At 34.0% G+C, this 23,522-nt stretch overlaps 1 protein-coding gene across 7 annotated transcripts in view; it reads right to left on the bottom strand.

Annotated features, from left to right (window-relative positions):
* The window catches only part of KCNMA1 (potassium calcium-activated channel subfamily M alpha 1), a 431,318-nt gene that overhangs the window by 306,857 nt on the left and 100,939 nt on the right, over positions 1 to 23,522 (bottom strand). For all 7 annotated transcript variants that reach the window (XM_042817866.1, XM_042817867.1, XM_042817863.1 and 4 more), the window contains exon 2: positions 895 to 1,059. In XM_042817866.1, coding sequence (XP_042673800.1) covers positions 895 to 1,059 — 165 coding nt within the window. The remainder of the gene's footprint in view (positions 1 to 894; positions 1,060 to 23,522) is intronic.

Consider the following 23,522-nt stretch of genomic DNA (forward strand, 5'->3'; position numbering starts at 1 on the left):
ACAGTAAAATATCTCTTAAAAAAAGTAGCCACAGACACAAATTCTGTTTTCATTTTAACCCAACCTACTTAAAGAACCTCTGGAATTACACAAATTTTAAATGGGATTTAAAATACTTCAGCTATTTGTTAGTACATACTTGCTTTTTATCAACAACAAAAAATTACACAGGAGACATCTTACACTCCTGTGAATTCCACAGAAAACTCAATTAGGTATGATTTGACAAGGCTATAAAATAATTATATTCAAATAAAGTGAAAACCTGTTAGGTTTTTACCAGAACTTTAAATTACATGTCATCACTATTTGTGACTCTATTTGATACATAACTGTTTCATAATAAAAATATTTGTTAAGTTCGTAGAAGAGATCAGGAGAACATGAATTCACTTCTGTCTTTTAGAAGAACCATAAATTCCACTACATGTCTAGTTCAAATGTGTCTCAGGTTTACAGTTCTGATAACAATCTGCATATATCTTTACACTTACTTTCCAAGTTGGCTTCCATTTTTGCTAACAGAATGGAAATTTTCTAATTTCCTAAAGAAAATTGCCAGACAAAGTAAGCCTATAGTTTTGTCATATAATATGAATATGAATTTACTAAGCTTAGTCTTCAGAACTCAGAATCATGGTGTCAGAATACTGAAATAGGTTGAGGCAGGAGATCACCCTGAAGCTATGATAGAAAAGACCATTCCTTACTTGTTGTCTCTGCTTATCTTTGCAGTGGGAATTAGTCTGCTATTTTACTTCTAAAAAAGAAAATTGGTCTTGACTCAGTGCTGCTGCAACAAATCAACCACAAGTCCTCCACTAATTCTGGGACACAGTGTTTTATAGCAAATGTTCTTTAAAATACAAGAATAGAAAATCACAGAAAACTTACAAGTACTCTGCCAGTTAGTGTCTGGGCAGATATCATGACTCCTGCCCAGTCTTTCACAGAGGTCATCCATCCCACTTCTGCTGCCACATTCTCCTCTTTTTCATCTGTTGGTTTGCAGGCCCCATCTGCCTGCGTATCTCCACCACCATTGATCTTCTGGGCCTCCTACAAAAAAAGTGTTTGGGTTTGTTAATGTTTAACAGTTTGACAATTGAAGTCAACCTAGAGTTATTGCTAGGAAATGCTATTAGCAAACCTAGGAACAAAATAGTCTGCTGGATTTCTGCTACGTGAAATTAAGCACCCCGTTAGCCATGTCTCCCCATAAGCAGTAAAGTGCTTGACTAACAGAAAATATTCTTCATTACATTAAACTCCAAATGCATATATTTGGCATCAAATATGCTCTGTGTTACTTCTTTACATGCAACATAATCACCAAGACTCTTGTATGCATTTACAGAGCTGCCTGTAAAAGAATTTAAGACATACACTGAAGGACTGCTTGATCTATAGTTCAAAACAGTGTATACTAAGTGTGAACATGAAATACATACAATTTTAAATTATTATCATTACAATTAATTATCTGGGTAAGCCTTCACTAAGAAGCATTATGTAACAAGACAATAATACACCACAGAGAATCTGCAGGGAGCTGCCATGCTATCATCGAACCAGCGTTTCAATGAAAGTGTGTAATACATCACACTGAGTGGCTCTCATAGAATAGATAGCTAGAAATTAAAGAGGAGCCTCAGCTGCACTAAGCTGACTGATGAGTCACACGCATTGGAATTCAGATCAGTCTCTCACAAATGCTGCAGCAAAGATTTAACTGCCTACTATGTGCTACAGTCATGGATGCTGCACAAAAATCAAGGGAAATGACAGCAAACGCCAGTTTAGATTGTACAGCATTTAAAACACATCATATGCAAATACCAGACTGCCGTGAGCATGCTTATGGTGACAGCATAATACTAATGACTTCCAAAATACTAGACAAGTTACATTAAACAAGCCAGCAAAATTCAGTGCTAATGTAATATTGAGCACTTGAACTGCACATGGATATACATTAGTGCTTCAAGAACTCAGCACAGACAAACATATTGAAAGATCTTGCTTATAGATCATTCTGTAGACAACTAAGAAGCAAAAATGTTGTCATCAACCCTGCTGGGGACTCCTGTTATAAAAGCAAAGATGTTTGACATTGGTTGAGTGATTGTTACTGTAGTAGGAATACTATGATTACTGAGGTCATAATTTGCAGCTGTGAGACGACCTTGAGGATACAGGTGGTCAAAAGCATAGAAATGGCATTTCTTGAAAACAGTACTGAACTAATAAAACAGTTACACTGAATCTGTCAAAAGGCAGTCGAGCAGTGCTAACCATGCAATATGGGGGCCAATCGTTCTTTTTGTAGAATCTCAGTTTTGCATCACAATTATCTAGTCAGATTCTTGCCTGGTACTCTCCTACTCAAATACTCTGTCTTCTTACGAGCAATGAGCATGATACAGTCATATTGTTTATAAGTTACTCACAGTTACAAGAGTACTTTAGTGCTTTCTAAGCAAATAACCAGATAAAAGATAAAAGCTATTGTGTATTTGCAAAGCTGGACCTCATTCTTTGATAAATACGGATACAATTAATGAAATGTGTTGCACTCAGCACTGAAGAAAACATACCACAGCTTTACTCAGTTACGAAGTACAACCTACAGAATTGTGCTAATTGCTTAGAAAGAATACTAGAAAAATGAAATAAAAGTAGAAAATTCATATTTAGTCAATAGCCAAGGCCCTGGCCCCTCCTCCAAGGCCTCCCCACCATACCCATGGGATCACAGATGAGGGGCTTCAGCTCTCCACAGCCCTACCAAGCCACGGGCACCATCAAGCAGGGCCCATTAACCTGGCCATCCCATAACTGTCCCCCATCATTGGAGTTGATCCCAACCCTCACTATCCTGGCCCAAGAGCAGCGCCTGGACATCAGGGGCTGCTCTCTGCTGTGTTGACTGGGGCAGCTCTGGCTGCCAGTCCAAGTCTGCAGCAGTCTGTCTGCCAGGGATTTGTTAAAAATTACATGTGCTCCACATTACTTAGTTCTCTCTTCCCACCAGTTTATCTGCCTTTTGTGACTGTTAAAGCTTGTATTTTAGACTAAATTTTTCACATCCGATTTTACTTCACAATCCTCTTCTGTGAAGCACGTGGACCCCAACCTGGCTACACACTTGCATTCACTGAACAAGCTCATAATGGGTATTAATGCAGTTTTCATAATAGGAGACGTAATTAGCTTTTCTTTTTGTATAAGAAACTGAGACAGTAATTTGGTGCCTAAATCAGTCACCAGTTAAGGCACAGGCAGAATAAGGATGAAACTACAGATTTTGTTGGTTTATTTTTCTCCTAATATTCTTATTTGAAATTACAGGCACCTTGCTGAAAAATAACCCTAATTAAGGATTTTGCTCTAGAAAGTCACATAACCACAGGAAATTAAATAAAAATGTCTGAATAGAAAAATCCATTCTATTGCAGTGAACTTTAAAATATTAAGGTTGGAAAATATTATTGCTTACATGTTTCTTACCCACAACCTTCTTGTCAATGTATCAAATAATTTACAAGACATAACAATTAATAAGAACATAAAAATAATATTTCCTAACACTCTATAAAACTAAATAAGTTACTTTGTTAAAGGAGAAAGGTAACATTTTTCAATACATCCTTATTCTCTAGAGCTCCTTGCAGTTGCATTGACTTTTGGTTGCCAATTGAACATAGCAATAAGATGTGAAAATTCTATTCAAAATTTGATTATCCAAAGACACTGAAATCTGTAGCACTGGGGCAGCTCTATTTATGCACTTATACTACTTATTTTGCCTCCTTTAAAATCTCCTCTACCCATTGTTTCTTAACATACTCAAACAATCTTTCACTGCGAAGTATTCCTTGAAGAAGAGTCTCATGATCAATTACATATCAAGCCTGCCATTACTGTAGCTATGACTAATATTCAAGCAAATTACTGTCATGTAATGATCATATTATTAGGAATGTTTTCATATTTTTCATCTCCATGGCTTACTTAAATGCCAATTAAATATTAAGGAAGGTTTATTCCCAAATCATTATCCAATTTGGCAGAGATCACTAAGGGAGATTTGAAGGCCATTTTCGTTTACAGTGTGTATAAATCAGTCCTGCTATAAACTGCACAGTTCTGCCCTACTGCCATTTCTTCACCTCAAAGCATTAACTAACCAACACTGCCAACCTGAAAAAAGGTTGCTTAGCAATAACCTGACAGTGATGGTAATTGCTTAATTATTTACAGGATCAGTAGCTACAAGTAAGACAATACTATCTTTATGCAGTCTGCTTACCTGTTGTTTCACAAAGAGCTCATTATTTTAATTACTAGATGATAGGAACATTCAGGTAGATATAGTGAGAAGTATTTTATCATATATCTTTTCTGAATTTAGTGACAAAATAGAACAGAATACATGATGAGGAGGGGAAGGGAATACAGGAAGAAGGACTCACAGCTTTAGCAGTGGTTTGCCACAGTCTTGGATCAGAAACTTTAATGTTTTGTCTTACATTTTCAACAGTATTTGTTTAGATTGCATAAGCAATAGGTTGCCTAAACATAGTCATCCTACGAAAACGGACTTTAAAAAGAGAAAGACACTCATGAAAGTCCTTTATTTCTAAAAACATTGTCCTGCCTGCTTCTCTATCTCTCTCTAGGATATCTGAACAAAACCAGAACTCAATTCAACTTAGAGCTACATAAAATAAAATCAGAAAAATATTATGAACGCTCTCAGTTGATGCTCAAGTTATCTCATTTCTCAGAAACCTTAAAGAAGGAGGACAGTATGGTAAGAACTCTCTGAGCTTGGTAAGCTCTCTGAAGTGTTGGTATAGATAAAAATGTGATCATTTTTTAAAATATGCTAGAAAACATAGGAGACAGGGAAGTAATGTGAGTAAAAATAACTGAGTTAAAATGTGATGAAACAAAAATCTTGATTACCTAAAGTTCAACTAGTATGACTATAGTATAAAACTCATGAAGTATCACTGTAATGGGAGTACTGAGTCACGCCCGCATCACGCACGTTGAAGCAGTATGGTCAATTAAGCAGATACTTAAAAGCAATCTATTTAAGGCCATGTAATTATTATCTCGCCATGTTGATAGCTTAAAACAGGGATCTAAAAAGCCCAAATATTATTCTACGTTCTCAGCAGCTGGATAACATACTGTACATGTCAAAACATGAGGTACCAACTGAATACTTTACCACAACAGATGTTCTCAATCCTTTACAGTTACCATCTGTAATTTTCATTCTAAGTAGTTAATAAATGCCAGTTCATTCAGTGTAAAATAAATAAAGACAGAAAGAAGCAGTTCATCTGTTCTACTGCAGTTTATCCAACAAAGGAATGCGACAGAATATTAACAAAACAAAAAAAAAAAAGCAGGTAAGAAGGTGAGAAATAAATAGCAAATAGCTGTTGGGAAATGTACAAATTTCTCCAGAAACAGTGAGTCTTGTAGGAATGAGAAAGCAAAGGCTAAAGAAATGGAATATCATGTAAGAGGTATTCTCTATAAAATGGCCTATCCACAGTACTTCTCAGAATGTAAGGTTTATAGTCAATATTAGGCTGCATTGACGTCAGCTATCATACTGTAGCTACGGCTTGGCTAGTATAAAAGGATTAATAATTGATATACAGAAAAACATTATTCCTTTCACTGAATAAAAGGAAACACAATGATCTGTGGAAGACACGACTGATGAGATTGCCAAGCATTTTTAACTCGTAAAATATTCACTGGCTGTGTAACTTGGGTTTTGCAAATTTGGCAGGATAAGAAAAATTAATTCCTAAATAGATTTCAAAACTTTTGTGACCACTATGTTTTTTTCATTCTTTCAAAACTTCCTTTCCAGACCTTAGTTACAACCAGATCCTCACTTTCTTTGCTGACCAAAAGCTCCCTTACTGTGAAAGCTCTAGGATGCAGGGCCAAATGTTTTCTTTTTCCAGTGACAAGCTTCCTTGTTGCATTAGCACATACTTTCAATAATCCTAACATATTTTTTTCCTTGTCCTTCATATTTCCAATGCATTATTTGTTTAAAATCTTTTCATTGTTTTGACTGACAAAAATTGCTGTGGTAGAGGAATTAATGCTGAAACCTTGACCTGAGAGGCAAAGGAAACTACTTGAACAAGATGTAGCATTCCAGCCATGATCCGCAAAGAGCATAACAATATGTCAAATTATGTGTTCCTGAGTATAGCTCTCACTTCATAATAAAATATAGCAGAGCCCTACATTATCTGAAATTTAAAGAAAGTACAAAAATTCTGAGTTAAACATTATATGACCCTCTAACAACAGTTCTTTTAAAAAATAAAAATTAATGAAAGAGACTGAAAAAAGGAGAGCGCAATTTTTACAACTGAAAATCTCGGATACAAACAAAGTCATTTCAAAGTTGTATGCATTTAAATGGACAAACGGAGTGGTTTTTAAGAACTTATGATGCTTAGTACAAATTAGCAAAGTTTTATGGCCATAGTTATACAAACATTGACTACAAGTTCAGAAGTTTCTTTGATCAGTTTCCTTTCTATTTACTCATAAAAACAAATCTACTAGCTTCCCTTTGTTACTTCTGGTTGTATAATCAGACCATGCTTATAGAAATAAACAATAAATTTGCTACAAGTCTACATAGCAATTTACTGTCTGCAATAAACAAACAAACCAGACAGGTCAGTGATGTAGAAGTATTCACTGGAAGTACTTAACAAGTTTTCAAAATAGCATCTACCTGGTACCCACAAATTTATTTTCCTTTTCTGTAATGAACAGGCTATTCCTTACTAATTTCTTGTAAGAAGACTTCAGTATTATCACATTAAAATCTTCCCTAAAGCCCCTGTTCAATTATGAAGTAGCAAGGAAAAGGGCAAAACAAGCATATCATTTTATTAATGGGGACAAAGCTTAAATCAAAGAGGACATATCATTATCATAGAAATAGGTGCATTAAGTAGATCAGATGCTTACTATGTAAGACAGGATTTGTGTTTAAACAATCTGTTTGGTGATTCAAGCAATATATTGCTACTAATATTTCAGAAAGTGTATTTTATAAAGAACTTCAGAGTAGCCATGCCAGATTACCAGCATTTAGTGTGACAGATACTAAATTTGTAAAAATATATGAAGCAATGCCAGAAGCAGTTGAGTTATCAAAATTGTAAAATGACATTGGCTGCTTGATGGAAAAACATAAAGTAAGGAAAAAAGGTGCGTATATCTTCTTTTACATCCTCCCATTTTCTTTTCTCCCTAACACAAGTGAAATCAAAGAAAACATAATTGCAAATACAGGATATTATCATTAAACGAACACTATCAAATTATTCACAACCCACTGACTCTTTAATGCAAGAGTAACTTCCTTCTGCCACAGATGCTAGAATATTTTATGTACCAATAATTAATCAATAATTTCTTACAAGCAATAGAAAAAAAATCCCTTATTGTCTTCATACTTAACTAATTTGTGTGACACTACATTCACTGCAAAACAAAAGTTTGGAAGCACCTCCCGAACACAAGAAAAAAAAGACTTAATCAAGAAAAAAATGACGTAAATCTTTTATCTTGATTATAGGAGATATTTCAGCTCATTTCATATAATTTTGTCATTGCTCTTAATATTAACATGAAACTCAAAAAAAAAAAAAAAAAATGCTTCTATCACTCCCTTGTATTCCTTTTCATCAAAACTACTGTTAAAGGAAGAGTAAATGGAAAAAAAGGAATTATTTGATTTTGCCTAATTTTAAGACAAATTACCAGTAACTCTTCTCTATATCATTCAAATTATGAAAGAACATAAATAGAAATAATAAAACTGCTGAAAAGCCCCTCTTCTACCAGGAATGTTCATAATTAGAACAGATCATTTAAAAACTCCAGTGGTAGAAGTTTTAATTTTATTAACAGACATGTAAATTCAGCATATAAAATATTCTGTCAAACTGCTTTGCAAGTAAAATTAAATTTCTCAATATCTTTCCAGTAGCATGCTTAGCTGCAGAAGAGAAAGCTTTTATCTATTAGCAAGCAGTATGTTTCTTTCATGATATTGATTTTGCAATACTTTCTTCTTTGAAGAACAAAAAATATAACATAGAATGAGATGACAGACTGGATTGTAGATGGTAATTCTTTCTACCTCACCTTTTCTCTTTCCAAAATCAAAGTGAGAAACAGTACAGTTAATGGTATGTTCCTCCAATAGAGTAATTTTCAAAGAGCTCAGCTGCTGTGTATTACAGAAGATGAGAAAACCAGAGCACCAAGAACTAGCAACTCTCTAACACCCCTTTCTGATACCCAAAAAGCAGAGACTCGATGGGTCAAAGAAAGGCAATGCACAGCTTTAGGAGAGGTTGCTAACCACAAGGCACTGGGACTACTCCAAAGCTGATATCTTGGCCCTGGCATGACAGATTCAACTCCTCATTTCCATGAACTAGAGAACTCCCTAGAAAAATTGTTCACAGAAATCTTAGTCACTCATTTCATTCAAATCAAATGTTTTCATGTGGGAGGAAAGGACATGAACACTCACTGCTTCTATTATAAAAATAGGGCATATCATTTTGGAGTACAAGCAGTCTTTCTTGAGTCAAATAAACTTTATTTGTATTTATATTTTTATAGAGAGACAAGATTTTTCAAGAGGTTTTAAAGCTAGTAGGATAAAAAAAACAGAAGGAAGGAGATAGTGGGACAAAAATAACTTTGAGACTCGCAAATGTAACTACTAGGTATTACCATTAAACACGTAGATCAATGTCGACTTGAAGAATACAAATGTATATATCATTACCTTGCAAACTGGTCAAAACAGTCACCTCTAAGAACTTTTTTGATTCAGAAGTAGTTATACAATATTTATGTTTATTGCATTAAAACTACAAAGGAGGTTAAAACGAATTAAAAGCAGCTCCATAGGATACAAAACCATATCTAAGCCTTTGCTGACTTACGAAATTAAGTTCCAGCATGTAGCATATAAATATTTGAAGAGCAGAAAGTCAGCCAATAAGTAATTAAAAATATTTAATATCACACAGCACTTCTCACCTCAAAGATTATAGAGTATAATGTAGTGTTCAAGCTGGAAGAACTTCATGGGAGTTAGAGCGAGACAAAGCACATAAACAAATAGGCAGGAAACTGGAGGAAAGGTACAGAACTGTAATTTTCAAAAACATTAAAAAGGCAGATTTAGCTGTAAAGCAGCAATTTAAATCATTATTTTGAAATCAGTAAGCATTTTACCCTAAGGACATCTCAGACTAAGAAATGTACAAGTGCCATTACTTAATCAAGTTGTTATGACCTTGTTTGTTAAAAACTGCTAAAGAAAAAACTATTTGTGTGCAACCTTAAACTCACAACTCCATTACACAGAAAATTAAATGGACAAAATTTTTAAACCTACAAGAACAAAAATTTACTCTTACTAACAAATTTCTTCTAGGTAAAATAGTGAAATTCATTTCACTTTCCAGACAATAAATATCAGCATCAAAATTATCCAGAATAGTATCTTGTAGACTACATATACAGCGACCAGTATATTTATGATGCAAATAAACAAACAGCTTCTGAAAATTAATAGATACTGACTCAAATCTAAGGTAGAGTTCAGGTAAAAGCTAAATTTTTGTTTGACTTGCATACTCTAGCTCCATAAATTTTAATTCAAACCCTGTAGAATGAGAACAAGCCCAGTGAATTCTCTATGGCTTTCTTAACCTTATCTTGAAAGCTGCATTATAGGAAAAATGAAATCTATCTACCAGAAGCAAAGCAATACCAAGGACTGAATGAAAAAAGGGACAACCAGCTGGAGATAGAACCCAGCACTGCACATCTGCTTCCACAAGGGCATGGTATGGTCCCAACATAATCTGTCATTTAACAGTTCTTGATTAAGTTTTTGGGCTGCTGTTTTTGAGGGAGATTAGATATATAGAGTGACAGGGAGCAGACCGGATTGCAGCATCAAATAAATAAGACCCACCCACATATACAAGTTTCTGAGCAGCAGCATAGGACAGGAGTAACAGCAATCACTGCACTAGCTGCCACAAAAATGTCTGATATGTCCACTTACTACATCTAATATTTTAATACCAAAAACAAAGTAAAGTGCAACACAAGTGTCAAAATTAATTGACTTATTATTGTTCTGTAGTGGCAGATTAAAGTTTCATATGTAGTAAGGTTTTCACCTTTGGACATGCACTGCAGAACTGGTTAAACTCTAAACATAAGATGATTGCTGGTTGGAGTTTCCCCCTCATGTCTTCTCTCATACTTGAAACTTTATGGACTTTCTTTCCAGCATTTCAATCAACAACCATTAGCAGGAACATGGAAAAAATCAATAATTACAAGGTCTGAATATTCAAGAAAAAGAAAAGCAGTATTATGAGGTATATAAAAAACCCCAGATTTAAAAAAAAAAAAAAAAAAATAGGAAAACAAGGATGGACTGTCATTAAGAGCACAGTCTATTTTGCACTGCTGTAGCTGATGCTTGACCATGACACTGAACAGAGCCTTTGTAAGCGATCAGAAGGCTATAGGGAAATAAAGATACTTAGTGTCAGTTTTGGACTCTCATAACAGAAAGGCTTACATTTAAGTCTTCTTGCTTATACAAGAATGAACCTGTCTGTTGCAAACACTGGAGATGAAGCTTCTATTGTAACTGGTCTTTTTCCGAATGAGAACAGCCAGTTGCTCAGAGGTGAGAATTGATAGGAAAGGTCCCTACATTAGCAGTAGAGGGCAGGAAAGGTGCTTGACAGGCAGGTGTTTTCAGCTCATGATCCTGCAGTTTTTAGCTTCAAGATTTACCAAACCAGCAAATATTACCTATCACATAAGAATACATTACCAAAGAATATTCAATCTGTCCATAAATTTCACGACACGGATAGCAGTTACTGTCCACTGACAGGGAAAGATAACAGAGATGAGAAGATAAGTCTATTTAAATTCTTAGCTTTTTCTGAGATTAAAACATAGAAGGAAAGAAATTAAAGGATAATAATTGTTAAATCATCACCAAGTACTGAGTTTTAATTTGCTCAGCCATCAAGCAGGGAAGAAGTTGACAATGATCTGTAATAAAGTTAATTCTACTGCAGAAATTTCAGTCTTTAAAGGTGGAAATCAGCTATGCCCTTTGTTTTTATCCTGCAATTTGGTGATAATCTGATATTACATAGCCTAGAATTCCTATTTTCCTTCTGAATTTTATATAAATTATTCTGGTGAAAGAGTCTGCAGCATCACAAAGATCAGCTGATGACTTATAAACAAACAGCTCATCAAAGCAGGCTGTCACATTTTACAATGTTCATGAGCTGTGTTTTACAGAACCTACTCACCAGCCAGAAGCCTTTGAGTCTTTCTCCGTTTACAGTGCTGTGTAAGTACCTCATACAGCTTCCCAAGGATGCAGGTGCCACCCGTAATTTTTATATATATATATATATATATATATATATATATATATATATATAAAAATATATATATATACCCACATATATATATATTTTTTTTTAACAGCATTCCTTCATTATTATTAATGAAAAATTTAAAAAAAAAAAAGTTGCTTGTGTTTCTCTACTACTTCTCTGAGTACTACCATCTCTAAAGGGATCACAATCTGAAAAAATAGATAGATTAATGTAAATAACTGTTGTGAAGAATCACAAGATAATAATAAATACAAAATGATACCACTCTGTCCAGACATATGGCAGTATAGAGATTAAGCTGTATCTTCTGACTAATCTCCTCATCCCCATTTTAAACCTGCTTTTTCTAAATGTAACATTTCTTAAACCTCTGTAGTCTTTCTGTTTTATACCTCTAACCATGTTAAGATGTTTATCCTAATGCAGTAATAATGACGGAAAAGAGGCCTCTGAGCTTCCATTTAGCTCAGTAGAACTGACTAAGAAAAATGGTAAAATATAAGATTTGTGAACTAAGACAATTAAGGAGTTATGAATATACAAGGGCTGTTCCAAAAGTAATGCCTCCTATTTTATTGTGTTGAACCACAAAACAAGAGATAGAGGTTGGTGATACCTTCTGAACCTTCTCACCAATATTTCATTATGTTTTGTTGCAGTGCAACAGATGGTAGCAGGGGGGCAGTCAGAGTGTCTGACAAGAAAGTTCAGATGAAGCACTTTCATGAAGGTGTGTCACAGCACCCACCTTTCATCAACACTTGCTAAACATTTCAGGGGACCAAACAGTCAGTATGAGCACAGAGAGCAGTGGGTGGTGCATTTTAGCAGTGTCACAATGACAGGAAAGACAAGTCCTGCTCCAGACAGATTTTTATAAGTATGCAGGCTCTTGTTCACTGATGGTAAAAATGCGTAGCTAATGGTGGTGACCATGTTGAAAAATGAAGTTTTGTAGCTGAGAATTTTTCTATCAAGTATTGTCATTGTACTCTCTGTTGCTGTTATCATAGAACTAAATAGGAGTCATCACTTTTGGAGCAACCTACATACCTTCCTTCTTAATTTTGAATTTACTATTTGCTTTGCTGAGGGGAGGGGGGATTGAGTCACTGTATAATATTTTGTCTTTTGACGTCAGCAGATTTGGCTCAGAACCACTCTTTTCATGATTATCTGGTTCTACTGTTTCTATTAATTGTGGGGGCACCAAGTACTGAAAAGATGATCAACAGCAGCACACATTCTCTGGGTGAAAAAGCCAAACCCAGGGATGGAGCCAAAAACTGAAAGCAAGACTGACAGCAGGTCCAACAGACACACTGAGGTCACTGCTCAACTAAATCAGATCTTCATGGGAAGTTACATGCCAAGTTATCAAAGTAGTTACAAAGCTTTCACTGGAAAGATATATATGTATTTTTTGCTAGAATAAAAAATGCAGTTTTTTTTCCTTTTTTTTTTTTTCATATCATTAGACAAGGTCTAAATTCTGTAGTGCGCTTGGCAATGCTAGTGCAACTGGGAAACCAGAATAATAAAAGCTACCAGATGGAGTATCAGAACTGGAAAAGGAGGATGAAAGTTGCATAGTTTTGATTATTTAATTGTAGAGTTTCAGGAATTCCTGAAACAAATCCGTCACTTAAACAGTTTCCTGATGAACAGTTTATAAGAATTAGAGGGAAAAGTGAATTTGTGGAAGCTACTCAGACTCAAATTTAGATGTATCAGTACAGAATTTATTTGGAGAATGCTTCACTATTACTTCGTAAATATTTATTTTGCTTTGTAAACTAAGTCATAAAATTTAAATACAGTTCTTATTTTGAGATCCATGACTCACCTTACCTTGGGGGAAGAAGAGCACAGCTCTTGCTCCTGGTTGCCAAATTAGTGCAAAGGCCATACAATTAACTTACATAAAGAAGTAATTTCTTTCACTATTAATTCTAGGTTATTAGAATACAACTTTGCATCAGCTTCCTGACATCTTAGAATATTTGACACCCAGCATCCCAGCGATGGTGGCATCATGGGGGCTTGCTGTTCTCCAGACACTGAGCTCAGAAGAATGCTTTCATTACTCAGAGGTCTAGTAACAGCGATATTTAGTAAAATGATCATTTTTAAAAATTGTATGATTTTTTTGCTGTGCTCTGCACTCACTGTAATCAGCAAATCCTGCTGGAACCCAAATGGGGGAAATTTTTCATCCACAAAGGCGTATCAATTATGAGAATACCAGCCCTGCTGGAAGCCAGGTTCAAACTGTTATTAGGGAGGCTGTTTGTGAGATGACTGGAGCAAAACAGTAGAAAAGTATAAAATGAATGGGATACTTAACAGAAAAGCTAAGGTTAGAATTACATGGAATTTGAGTGCAAGTCCCATGACACCAGAGTAAAATTGTTTCTTCTCTCATTCCTTCACTGGGATTTGGAGTCGTTTGTTTGGCAGCTTTTCCAATTAGTTCTTCACATTCACATGCATTTTCTATGTATTTTATAATAAAGGTAATTTTCAAAGTACTGATATATTAATAATTTTGATAACACCCTTATCCTTTGAAGTGCAGTCACTTTCGCTGCTAAGCACATAAGACTGACAAAAGATAACCTAACCGATGCTGCTGTCTCATGTATGAATAATTATAAACCATTACATCAATAAAAAGTAAACACTTCCACAAAACTTGCCTTGTGATTTCTATTAGGCACAAAGTTAGCAAAACATCAGTTCTCTATCTGATGTTATATCTATATATAGATATGATATCTTGATAACAACACAATGATGACTAAAGAAACACGATTTGGCTGATTTTGAGAAGGAATTCCTGCTGAAAAAGATTTGGTAAGAGCACTTATATCAAAGAACTGACCCCCAGGAATCAGGACAGTCTCTAAGACTAAGAAAGATTCTAGCACAAACTTACTGGACACTTAGAATTGAGATTCTGAAGAGATCTCAAACCTGGCAAGCTCCGACTACTGACATATAATTTCAATGCTGCGACCAAAAAAAACATCTCAAACAAAAAATTTCTTCAGCTTACCACTAATTCTGTCCAAATATATTCAGACATACAAACAGTGCTACCTCTGATAACTAGATCTTTTAGTAACTCTTCTTAAGTTATAAAATCTTCAGAGCTCCAGAGGAAATATACTTCCAAAAGAAACAAATAATTTTGCTTTCAAGAAAACATGCACACATGTCTCTCAAGTAGTCTTAATGCTTCCCTTTAGTCCTATGAGTCACTGTAATCAAAATGTAGCTTGTTAAAATACCCACTTTCCTTAAAATGTGATGAGAGAACACTGCCATCAGAGGACTTCCAGGTAGTCTAATTAAAGGTAAAATCTCTATTATTAGAACACACAGAGAAGAAATCTCATTATTCAACTAAATGAATTCTGAGCCAGTGACCCAGAGAGTAAAAGTATAGTGATTTAGAAGAGCTAAGGACTGGACCAGCAAGTATAAACACACATTCCCTCCAGGACAGGACAAAACTCTGCAAATAACTCCATATGGCTTTAAAATTCTTCTCCTTACCTATGTACCTATTTGACCCAACATATGCTATCTTTATTACCATGCCTATTTTATTATATTCCAGAACCATGTTCATCTAACTTATAACATATAGTGTTTATGCATACTATGTAGTACTTACAAAAGCACAACCTGAACATGATTTTTTCACAGGCTACATAAAAAATGAGTAAAACTGTAGTCAGTATTCAGTAGCAAAGATAGCGTACAATCTCACCCCTAGAGAGTTCACTAGATTTGTAGATTTCCAAGGGTAAAATATACACCCCAGCTTTGTAATGGGAAAATCACTAGCACCCTGATTTACTGGCTGCTTTGTACACAAAGAATTACAAACAGTTGCATTTTGACCTCTTCAACCATGCTGTGGAAAGTAACTCAGAGAAACTATTTACTTGATGACTGCTTAACCCCCTCTCACCAGGCAAAGGGAACTGTCATCCAACCATTTAGAAAGGCTTGCATTGTTCAGTATATGCAGTTTTAATATTTCACGAGGGAACTGCCATATATATTTTCAGGTGTCTTTCGGAGTCAAAATAATTCATATCAGTGAGTACCCTCAGTTTTACAGCCACATATATCAGTCAGTAAGCTCACTTAATTCTATTGATTCAGTTTGGGAACAAAAATATATCAACTATTAGCCAAAAAAAATTCCCGCAGTTGTCAACTAGTGCTGTTTGATGACCACTAACCAGCCTGTTATTTCTGCAAAATGAATACAAATGAGATGTCTTTATATAAAGGAATTTAAGAATCCTGTTACTAAATCCACACCCAGAGAGATTTCAGTTCTAGTGGAAAGTAAAAAAAATAGAAAATGTTGTTAGAGACAGCTACACATTACATATGGCAACATAGCACGTGTTTTTAAAATACTGAAAATAATAACTTTACAGACTGTATAGAAGACTTGGGTGAGTCTCACCACCACTTTTCACTAATGCAAATTGGCAGCTTCGTTCTTTCTCATTTCAAGGGCTCATAGACTGCTATCAGTGCAAATAAAAATAACTTGAAAGAACACTTTGAGGGAAGATTCATTGGGCTTCCCTAAAAGGTTAAAGAACTTGTTAAAAAGATTAAAAAAAAAAAAAAAAAAAATTAAATGTTTTTATAGAGACCATAAACAAAGCTGAAGCCAAACATTAAATGTCACCTGTAAGTAATGAAACAAAACTTCAAAAATATTTTTAAGAATGAATATTTGAATGTATGTTGTATAGAAAAATGCTCCCACTTCCATAAAATTCAAATGATCAAGAACATGCAGTTATCACGATGTACTAATTTGTCAAGTTTACAATATTCCATTAGAGAATAAAGGACATAGGACATAGGGCAATTAGACAAATGGGATAAGGTGTTAACTACCATGTTTGTTCTTTCAAACACAAGAAGAAACACTTGTGCACAAAGTTTTAATTGTAAGAAATTTCTCTGAGCTGTATATAATTCAGATGAAGTCTATTTGTTTTAAAGCTAGGAAATAAAGCACAGAAATGCATAATTTAAACCTAACTTTCAAGGAAAAAGAAAGATTATTTTGCTATGATGTTAAAACAAGCTTGGAAGTCTGTTCAAAATTTTACAAAAGGATAACACATTTTTTGCACTCATAATTTCTCAGCTGAAATGCGAAGTTATCTGGATGGCTTCAATTTTATCTGTGTATTAACCCTTGCTCTACTTTACCCATAATGCATCAAGGTGTCCTCAGGAGAAAATTCATGGAATAAATAGAAAACAATAGTTTTCTGCCTCAGTATTTTGCTGCCCAAGTTAGTCTTCAGACACATTAACAAGGAAGACCAAGGACAGTAGCACATGCTATATTCCCAGTGCTGTTCTGGGAATATACTCAGGATTCTATTCTGCAAGGATGTTAATTCAATATTTCTTGTAAGTACTAAAAAGGAATCTAAAAGAAATAGTAAATCCTTGTAAAATATAACTAGCTTGGCTCTTTTAGGATTTTTTGAGACACTGATTAATAGTGAAAATTACTTTATGCCTTCTGTCCACATTAAAGTGCATTATTTTCAAGTGAAAAAATTTTGTATCACCCCTCTGCACAGCAAGCTTAGACTGCAAGTAATGTATTAAGCACCTTCCAGAAATGTTAAGATACCTATTGCAGTGCTGCCTTCTTTCACAATTTTATAATTCGTTATCAATTGAAATACAAGGTAACTCATGGAAGGAAGAAGTCCTCTGTGCACAAATCCTTTAAAATGTTACTGAAGTTTGAAACATTTAACCAGATAGACAAAAACCAGCTGCTCATAATAATTGAGGAAAAAAAAAAAAAAAAAAAAAAAAAAAGCACAATTATTTTGCAAGTGAAAGGAAGTTAAAAATGCTAACACAGTAAAGTTCAAATATAGAAACTTTTATTTTGTCTACTAAAAATCCACTCAGTAATGAATTTTCTACTCCTTGGAGAAATCCCCCTTCACCTTTAGATTTTGTATCTTAGAAATACAAAGATAGTGGTGTCTTCTGCTGTAGACTTCAAGTCACTGTGTATATTCCCTTATTTAAAGTGTTGTCTTTCTCTACTAAATTTTACAGATTATTTGAAGTCTGAAAGTATTTCACTTCCTGCTCTGAGTGGAAGTCTGTATACTGTAACAACGGTATAAATTGAAGGTTATTTTCTGATTCAAAATCATGTGAGTGTTTTAAGACACTTTCAACACACACTGCTCCCCATCTCTTATCTCTAATGCAATCACACTGAATGTGAGAACTGGAGATTATATCAGTAATCTGCACTTTTATCAGTACCCAGTATTTGATGCTAGGTGCAACTTAAAAAACCATTATATACACTAATATTTAATGGCAATCATCTCAGTGTTGGCTCTTTTATTTTTTCACCTTACAGAATAATAATGTTCTGTTCATTTCACAGCATGCTTTCTGAGTACAAATGAATATCAACATCATTAGGAGTCAAAAGAAAAGCAGAGTTAAGGATAGGAATTTTTTTAAAAAAATCTGTTTATTTCTCATCAGTAGTTCCCATAATTCCCCTTAACATCTTGATTGTTGTGCTATGAATTCTCTTTTGTCCTCCAATTATCTAAAATTACAAGTTATTTTACATTTTTCATGCCAACTATATTGTTCAGTACCTAAGACCGAATTTCTCTTTTGCAATATTAACATCAAATAATCTGTTATGTAAACACAATTTTACATGTGAGAACCCCTGATTATTCTTTAGAAATTAATATAAATGTTTTTACCATACATATATATTAATTTTATAATTTAAAAAATTTAAAATTCCAAATCTCCTTAAAAGCCTTAATTAGTAATGACCTCTTACTGGCAATATTTCAAGGCTTCCAAAAGAAGTTTACACTCCTGTTAACAGGTCTGCAAATAGGCGAAATAGTTTTTCACTTCCACCCCTTTGTATTCTTTTCTTCTTCCAATGCCGAGAGAAAAATTTACCTATTTATATTTGTTTTTACCATGCAAATACAAGAGTTTTGTGTTTTAACAAGAGATGAACCAATTATTTTAGTTGAGATATGGTGTAGTCAAAATAACAATTTAAGACTGATGTTTCATTCAATTAGTCACAAGCAGAGAAAACAAATCAACGAGCACTATACAAAGCAAATGAGATACAAATGAAAAAGTTGCTTGGAGCCAATATAAAATGTACTTATCATAATGAACAAAAAATATTAAATCAGGAGTCTCCCAGCTGATAATGGGCATGCAGAAATGCAAGTCTAAATGCACTGACACATTCTCAGACTCAAAGATGTCTCAGTTAAAGAAAATAACATTCTCTAGTCAGTAAAATACACCACATTGTAATGAGAAGCATTATCTAGAAACTGAATAGCCTCAAAAGATTGATAGTCTAATACACAGTAGAGCAATGCATACATATCAGTACAGGAACACAAAACTACCAGTATTAATATATATCTTGTATATATATATATATATATATATAAATATAATGTATATATACATGTGCATATATATATACTATATATGCATATAGTAAACATGTACAGAAATACTCCAACAGAGATCATCATAAGTTTTTCAAGTTGCTCACACTTTATTTCTTCCCAAAGGAGGACTAATAAAAATAAATAAATAAACAAACTTTGTTTGATCGGGTTGTTTTTTGGGTTTGTTTATTATGACATCCCATAGAATATCAATTATATTTTGTGGCATCGTAAATATCAGACTCAGTTACTATACTCCTGTTATGTAGCATCACTTCTATAGTTACTTCCTTTGTGAATCTTCACAGCTTGAAACCTAAGTGTACTTTCTACTCAGTAGTATTTGTATATTTACCTTATGTTGCGTGAACAACTGTGCAAAGTTTATTCAATAACAAGAATGTCATTTTATCAAAGCATGTCATTATATCTACTGTCTATCCCAAAATTATTTTCAGCATTCACACCTTTAGTGTGCAATTCCCTATTAAATGATAAGTGTGTATTGACAGTATTAAAAAGAAAAATATCTTCTAAAAACTGTTTTGTTTTGTGTGGTGTTTTTGTTTTTTCTTTTTTTTAAATACAATAGGGCTTTTAACTTTATCACAGGACATTTTAGTAATAGCTCTCAGAAAGCAAATGGGAAGAGGTCAGGGTTTTGGGTTTTTTTTTTGTTTTTTTTTTTTTTGTTTTTTTTTAATAAAATACTCATGTGTTTGCATGGTAAAAACAAATATAAATAGGTAAATTTTTCTCTCAGCATTGGAAGAAGAAAAGAATACAAAGGGGTGGTAGTGAAAAACTATTTCTCCTATTTGCCGACCTGTTAACATGAGTGGAAGCTTCTTTTGGAAGACTTGAAATATTGCCAATAAGAGGTCATTACTAATAGCATTACTATAATGCCAGTAAACACATCTATTTCTGGATTGCCTGACAAGCAATAGTATATATGGTTGGATATTACCACTACTTACCTGTCAATAAAGACTTTGAGAATTACATGGGGAATGTTTCTTGCAAAGCAAGTTTGGCATAAAATATTTCTGACATAAGTTAAGATATAGAGAATAGGCAATGGATCAAATCTCAATAACTTTAACACAAATTTGGGAAAAGTCTTTCTACCTAAACAGTCTGTTAAGTTCACTTAAGTTCAGACAAAAAAAAAAAAAAGTGTGTAATTATTTAACACCAATAATATAGTAGCATTGCACATTGCTGCAATAGAGTCAAATCAAACACTGCTTCCTGCATCAATACTGGTGATGCCTCCTAGCTGATATCAATTCTGTACACTGTTACAGAGCCATTCACTCAACTGCTATCAGTTGCCATTCTCTACTAAGAAATAAAAAGAAAGGTGCTTAGTATGATCAATTTTGGAAGAAGGATTCTATATGCATGGTAAGCAGCTGCCAATAAGCTGACACTTCTGCAGAAATTACAGACTAAAATCTACTTAAGCAAGTCATATGACCTTTTGCAAAAAGGATGAGAAAAACGGGATTCTGTAATTTTATTAACTAGAATAGGAACAGTGGGCTTGAGATCCAGAATACATGTACTAACAAATGTGCAGACTAATTTCTCTGACCTCTTAGGATAGTTCATTCTGTACTAAGCTATCTAAGTTTGTACATGCTCACTCATTCTGCAGATAGAAGATGGAGGGTAAAGCACATCCAGAGACAAAATAAGCCTAAGGAAGTACTACAGTTTTTCAACTAAATGTTAGTTTTCTATACAAGGAAAATTATATTCAATCCCTGTCATGAGTTTGCAGCTTGTCAGGCAAATAACCAAACTAAAGTCTTCTAATTCATCACAAACAACACACCCTTACAGAAGAAACAACATTAAAATTTAGATTTTTTTTCCCACAACAGCCTTTTCAAACCAAAGTTAACACAAGAAATACTTTGGAGCTTGATTTTATTTTCTTTCACTTACTAAAGAATAACACTGCAGGGCAAACATTTCTTTGACATGCATACAAAACCTAAGTACAATGTATTATAAAACAGGAATTGCACTAATGAAAACACCACATAAATAGAAATAAAACCACCAATTTTACCGGACAGGTTGAACAAAAGCAAAGTAAAAATATAGCTTTATATTAGAAAAAAATAGTTGATTTCTTAAAATATATTTCTCGTTGCTCTGTATTCTCCAAATTTTTCTAACTGGAAATATTCTGATGCCAAAACACCAGAGTTAAATTTGTATGCAAAATTATCTACACATATTATTCTGCCTGTCAACAGAAATCATCACACTAATCTGGCATGGAAAGACTACCTATATTAATATTAGTAGCAAATGAATCCTAAAAATCATTTACTTTTATCCAGTTGCTTACCTCAAAACATCGGCTGTATAAAGTTTGAACTGTTCTTTGCACACAGCAATATACAAACAAGTTGATAGTTTAACTCTTTTCTACCACCAACAGACATCACAGAAAGCTAAATGGTGGAGGGACATGATGAAGATGTGGAATTCTGACAAGTTGTGTTCAATAACAGAGATTATTTTGCACTTTTCAAAAAAAAAAAAAAAAAAAAAAAGAAAAAGCAGGTACAGAAAAATAAAAAGCATACAGAAATCCTGTAATTCCTGTAATATAATACAAATTCTGGTTGCCTGTTTTAAACTACAGTACTAATGAAAGGAATAACCTTCCTCTTCCATGTGATGCACATAAGCAGAACCCTTTGCCTGACTAAGCAAACCATATGCACTTTAAACTACTTTTCAGAAATCTTGTGCATCTCCTAGATATCATCTTTCTGAATTAATCTCATGATCCTTGGTGTATGCATGAAATGTATTCCTGATAGCGTGGGTCCTTTGACAATTTCCTATTCTAATTAGCTTCCATTGAGCTAAAAAACAGACTTCTTTCCAGTAAATTTAGCCCATGTCCTCATTTGTTCCCATCTTTAAAGAGAGAACTTCATCATAATCAAAGCTGCTTGCTAAGCCAGCTGTGGCAAGTTTGTAAGACACTGCCTTATCATAAGAATTCCTGCAGTAAAGTTTTCTAAATGGAAACTAATAACCAATTTCATTCTTTCATTAATTTGTGTCTACTACCAGCAACCCAGAGCAGATTTTTTTTTTAATTATTATTATTATTTTTTTTTTTTGGATAAGCATGTCTGAAGGTGTTCTCAGTCAAAAATAATAATTAATAAATAAATAGATGAGTAAAATGCGTATCTACTATTCCAGTGATTTAAATCAGTCTGGAAATCAGACTGGTTTCCTGTCTTTCTAAATTAAACAGTGCAACACACTTTCTAGAGAGTTGTTGTGTCTAGAAAAGTGACAGCCTCTATTATTTTAAGGAAACCATCTTACTGAGAACTACAGCAATTTACAGTTTCTATTCTTTTTTTCGTTGCCTACAGAATAAGAGGTGAATATTAGCCTGAAGTTAATTTACTGATGCCATCTGCTACAATTTCTGAATATTGAGATTGTGTTTTATGTGTCAGCTTTGCTAGCAGCATTCAATCAACTGAACTATTGCTCTATCAGCCAGCACTGCACTTAGGTAAGCATATTAACTACCAGATTACAATCACAAATGTAGTATGTCTAACCTTAGTACACAACAAACAGAAATATTCAACCACCGAAACCATAAAAGATGCCTAGAGCACATTTAAAGCATTACTCTGAAGTCTGAACATTAGCAAGCAGCTACTAAGTTAACAGTGACAAATAAAAGGCTACATGGGACAGTACTTTGATGACAATAAATTTAACATTTAGCAGCAACACTTTCGTAAGATAATGTTTATAAAACACAGAAATAAGTCTGAGTTTTGAAGTTCCATCGCTGAGGATATTCACCTTTCAGAAGTCAACAGATCTCAGAAAACAGCTCTGAGAACAGTACATCATGGTTGTCTTTAGATTCCTACTGTGCCAATGAGAACTCTGTTAGTTTTCTATTTCCTTCTTTGGTATAATCGAAATATTTTCTATATTTTTCATATAATTCTTTTTCTGCTGATCAATTATGTCAAGAATGCAATACATCTACATCAGCTTGAATTACAGAAGCTGAGGTTTGGTTCACTGAACTCAGTCTGTACTCATCCAATATTTAGAAAGTTAATGAACAAAAGAACTTTATCTCATTTGGTTTCTTGCTGTTATTTTCCCTCAGCTAGCACTGCTGCTTTTAGTGACTGCTACTGTTGAAAAAAAAAATCCAGTGGTATGGGAGGGGGCAATATTCCTCATAATATGGAAGAACTGAGGAGACCTTTTATCACATTTTTGTGACAACAAGTGACAGTGTTTGAATTTCATCTTGTAAAATAAAACCAGAGGTTTTCACTGTATGGGGAATTCTCTCAAAGATTAGTGTTATGTTTCTCTAGTATTTTCAAAATGCACTTCT

The sequence above is a fragment of the Centrocercus urophasianus genome, unplaced genomic scaffold (genome assembly GCF_019232065.1).
Source record: "Centrocercus urophasianus isolate 14NV4802_14NV808 unplaced genomic scaffold, USGS_Curo_1.0 seq_17, whole genome shotgun sequence".
Lineage (NCBI taxonomy): Eukaryota > Metazoa > Chordata > Aves > Galliformes > Phasianidae > Centrocercus > Centrocercus urophasianus.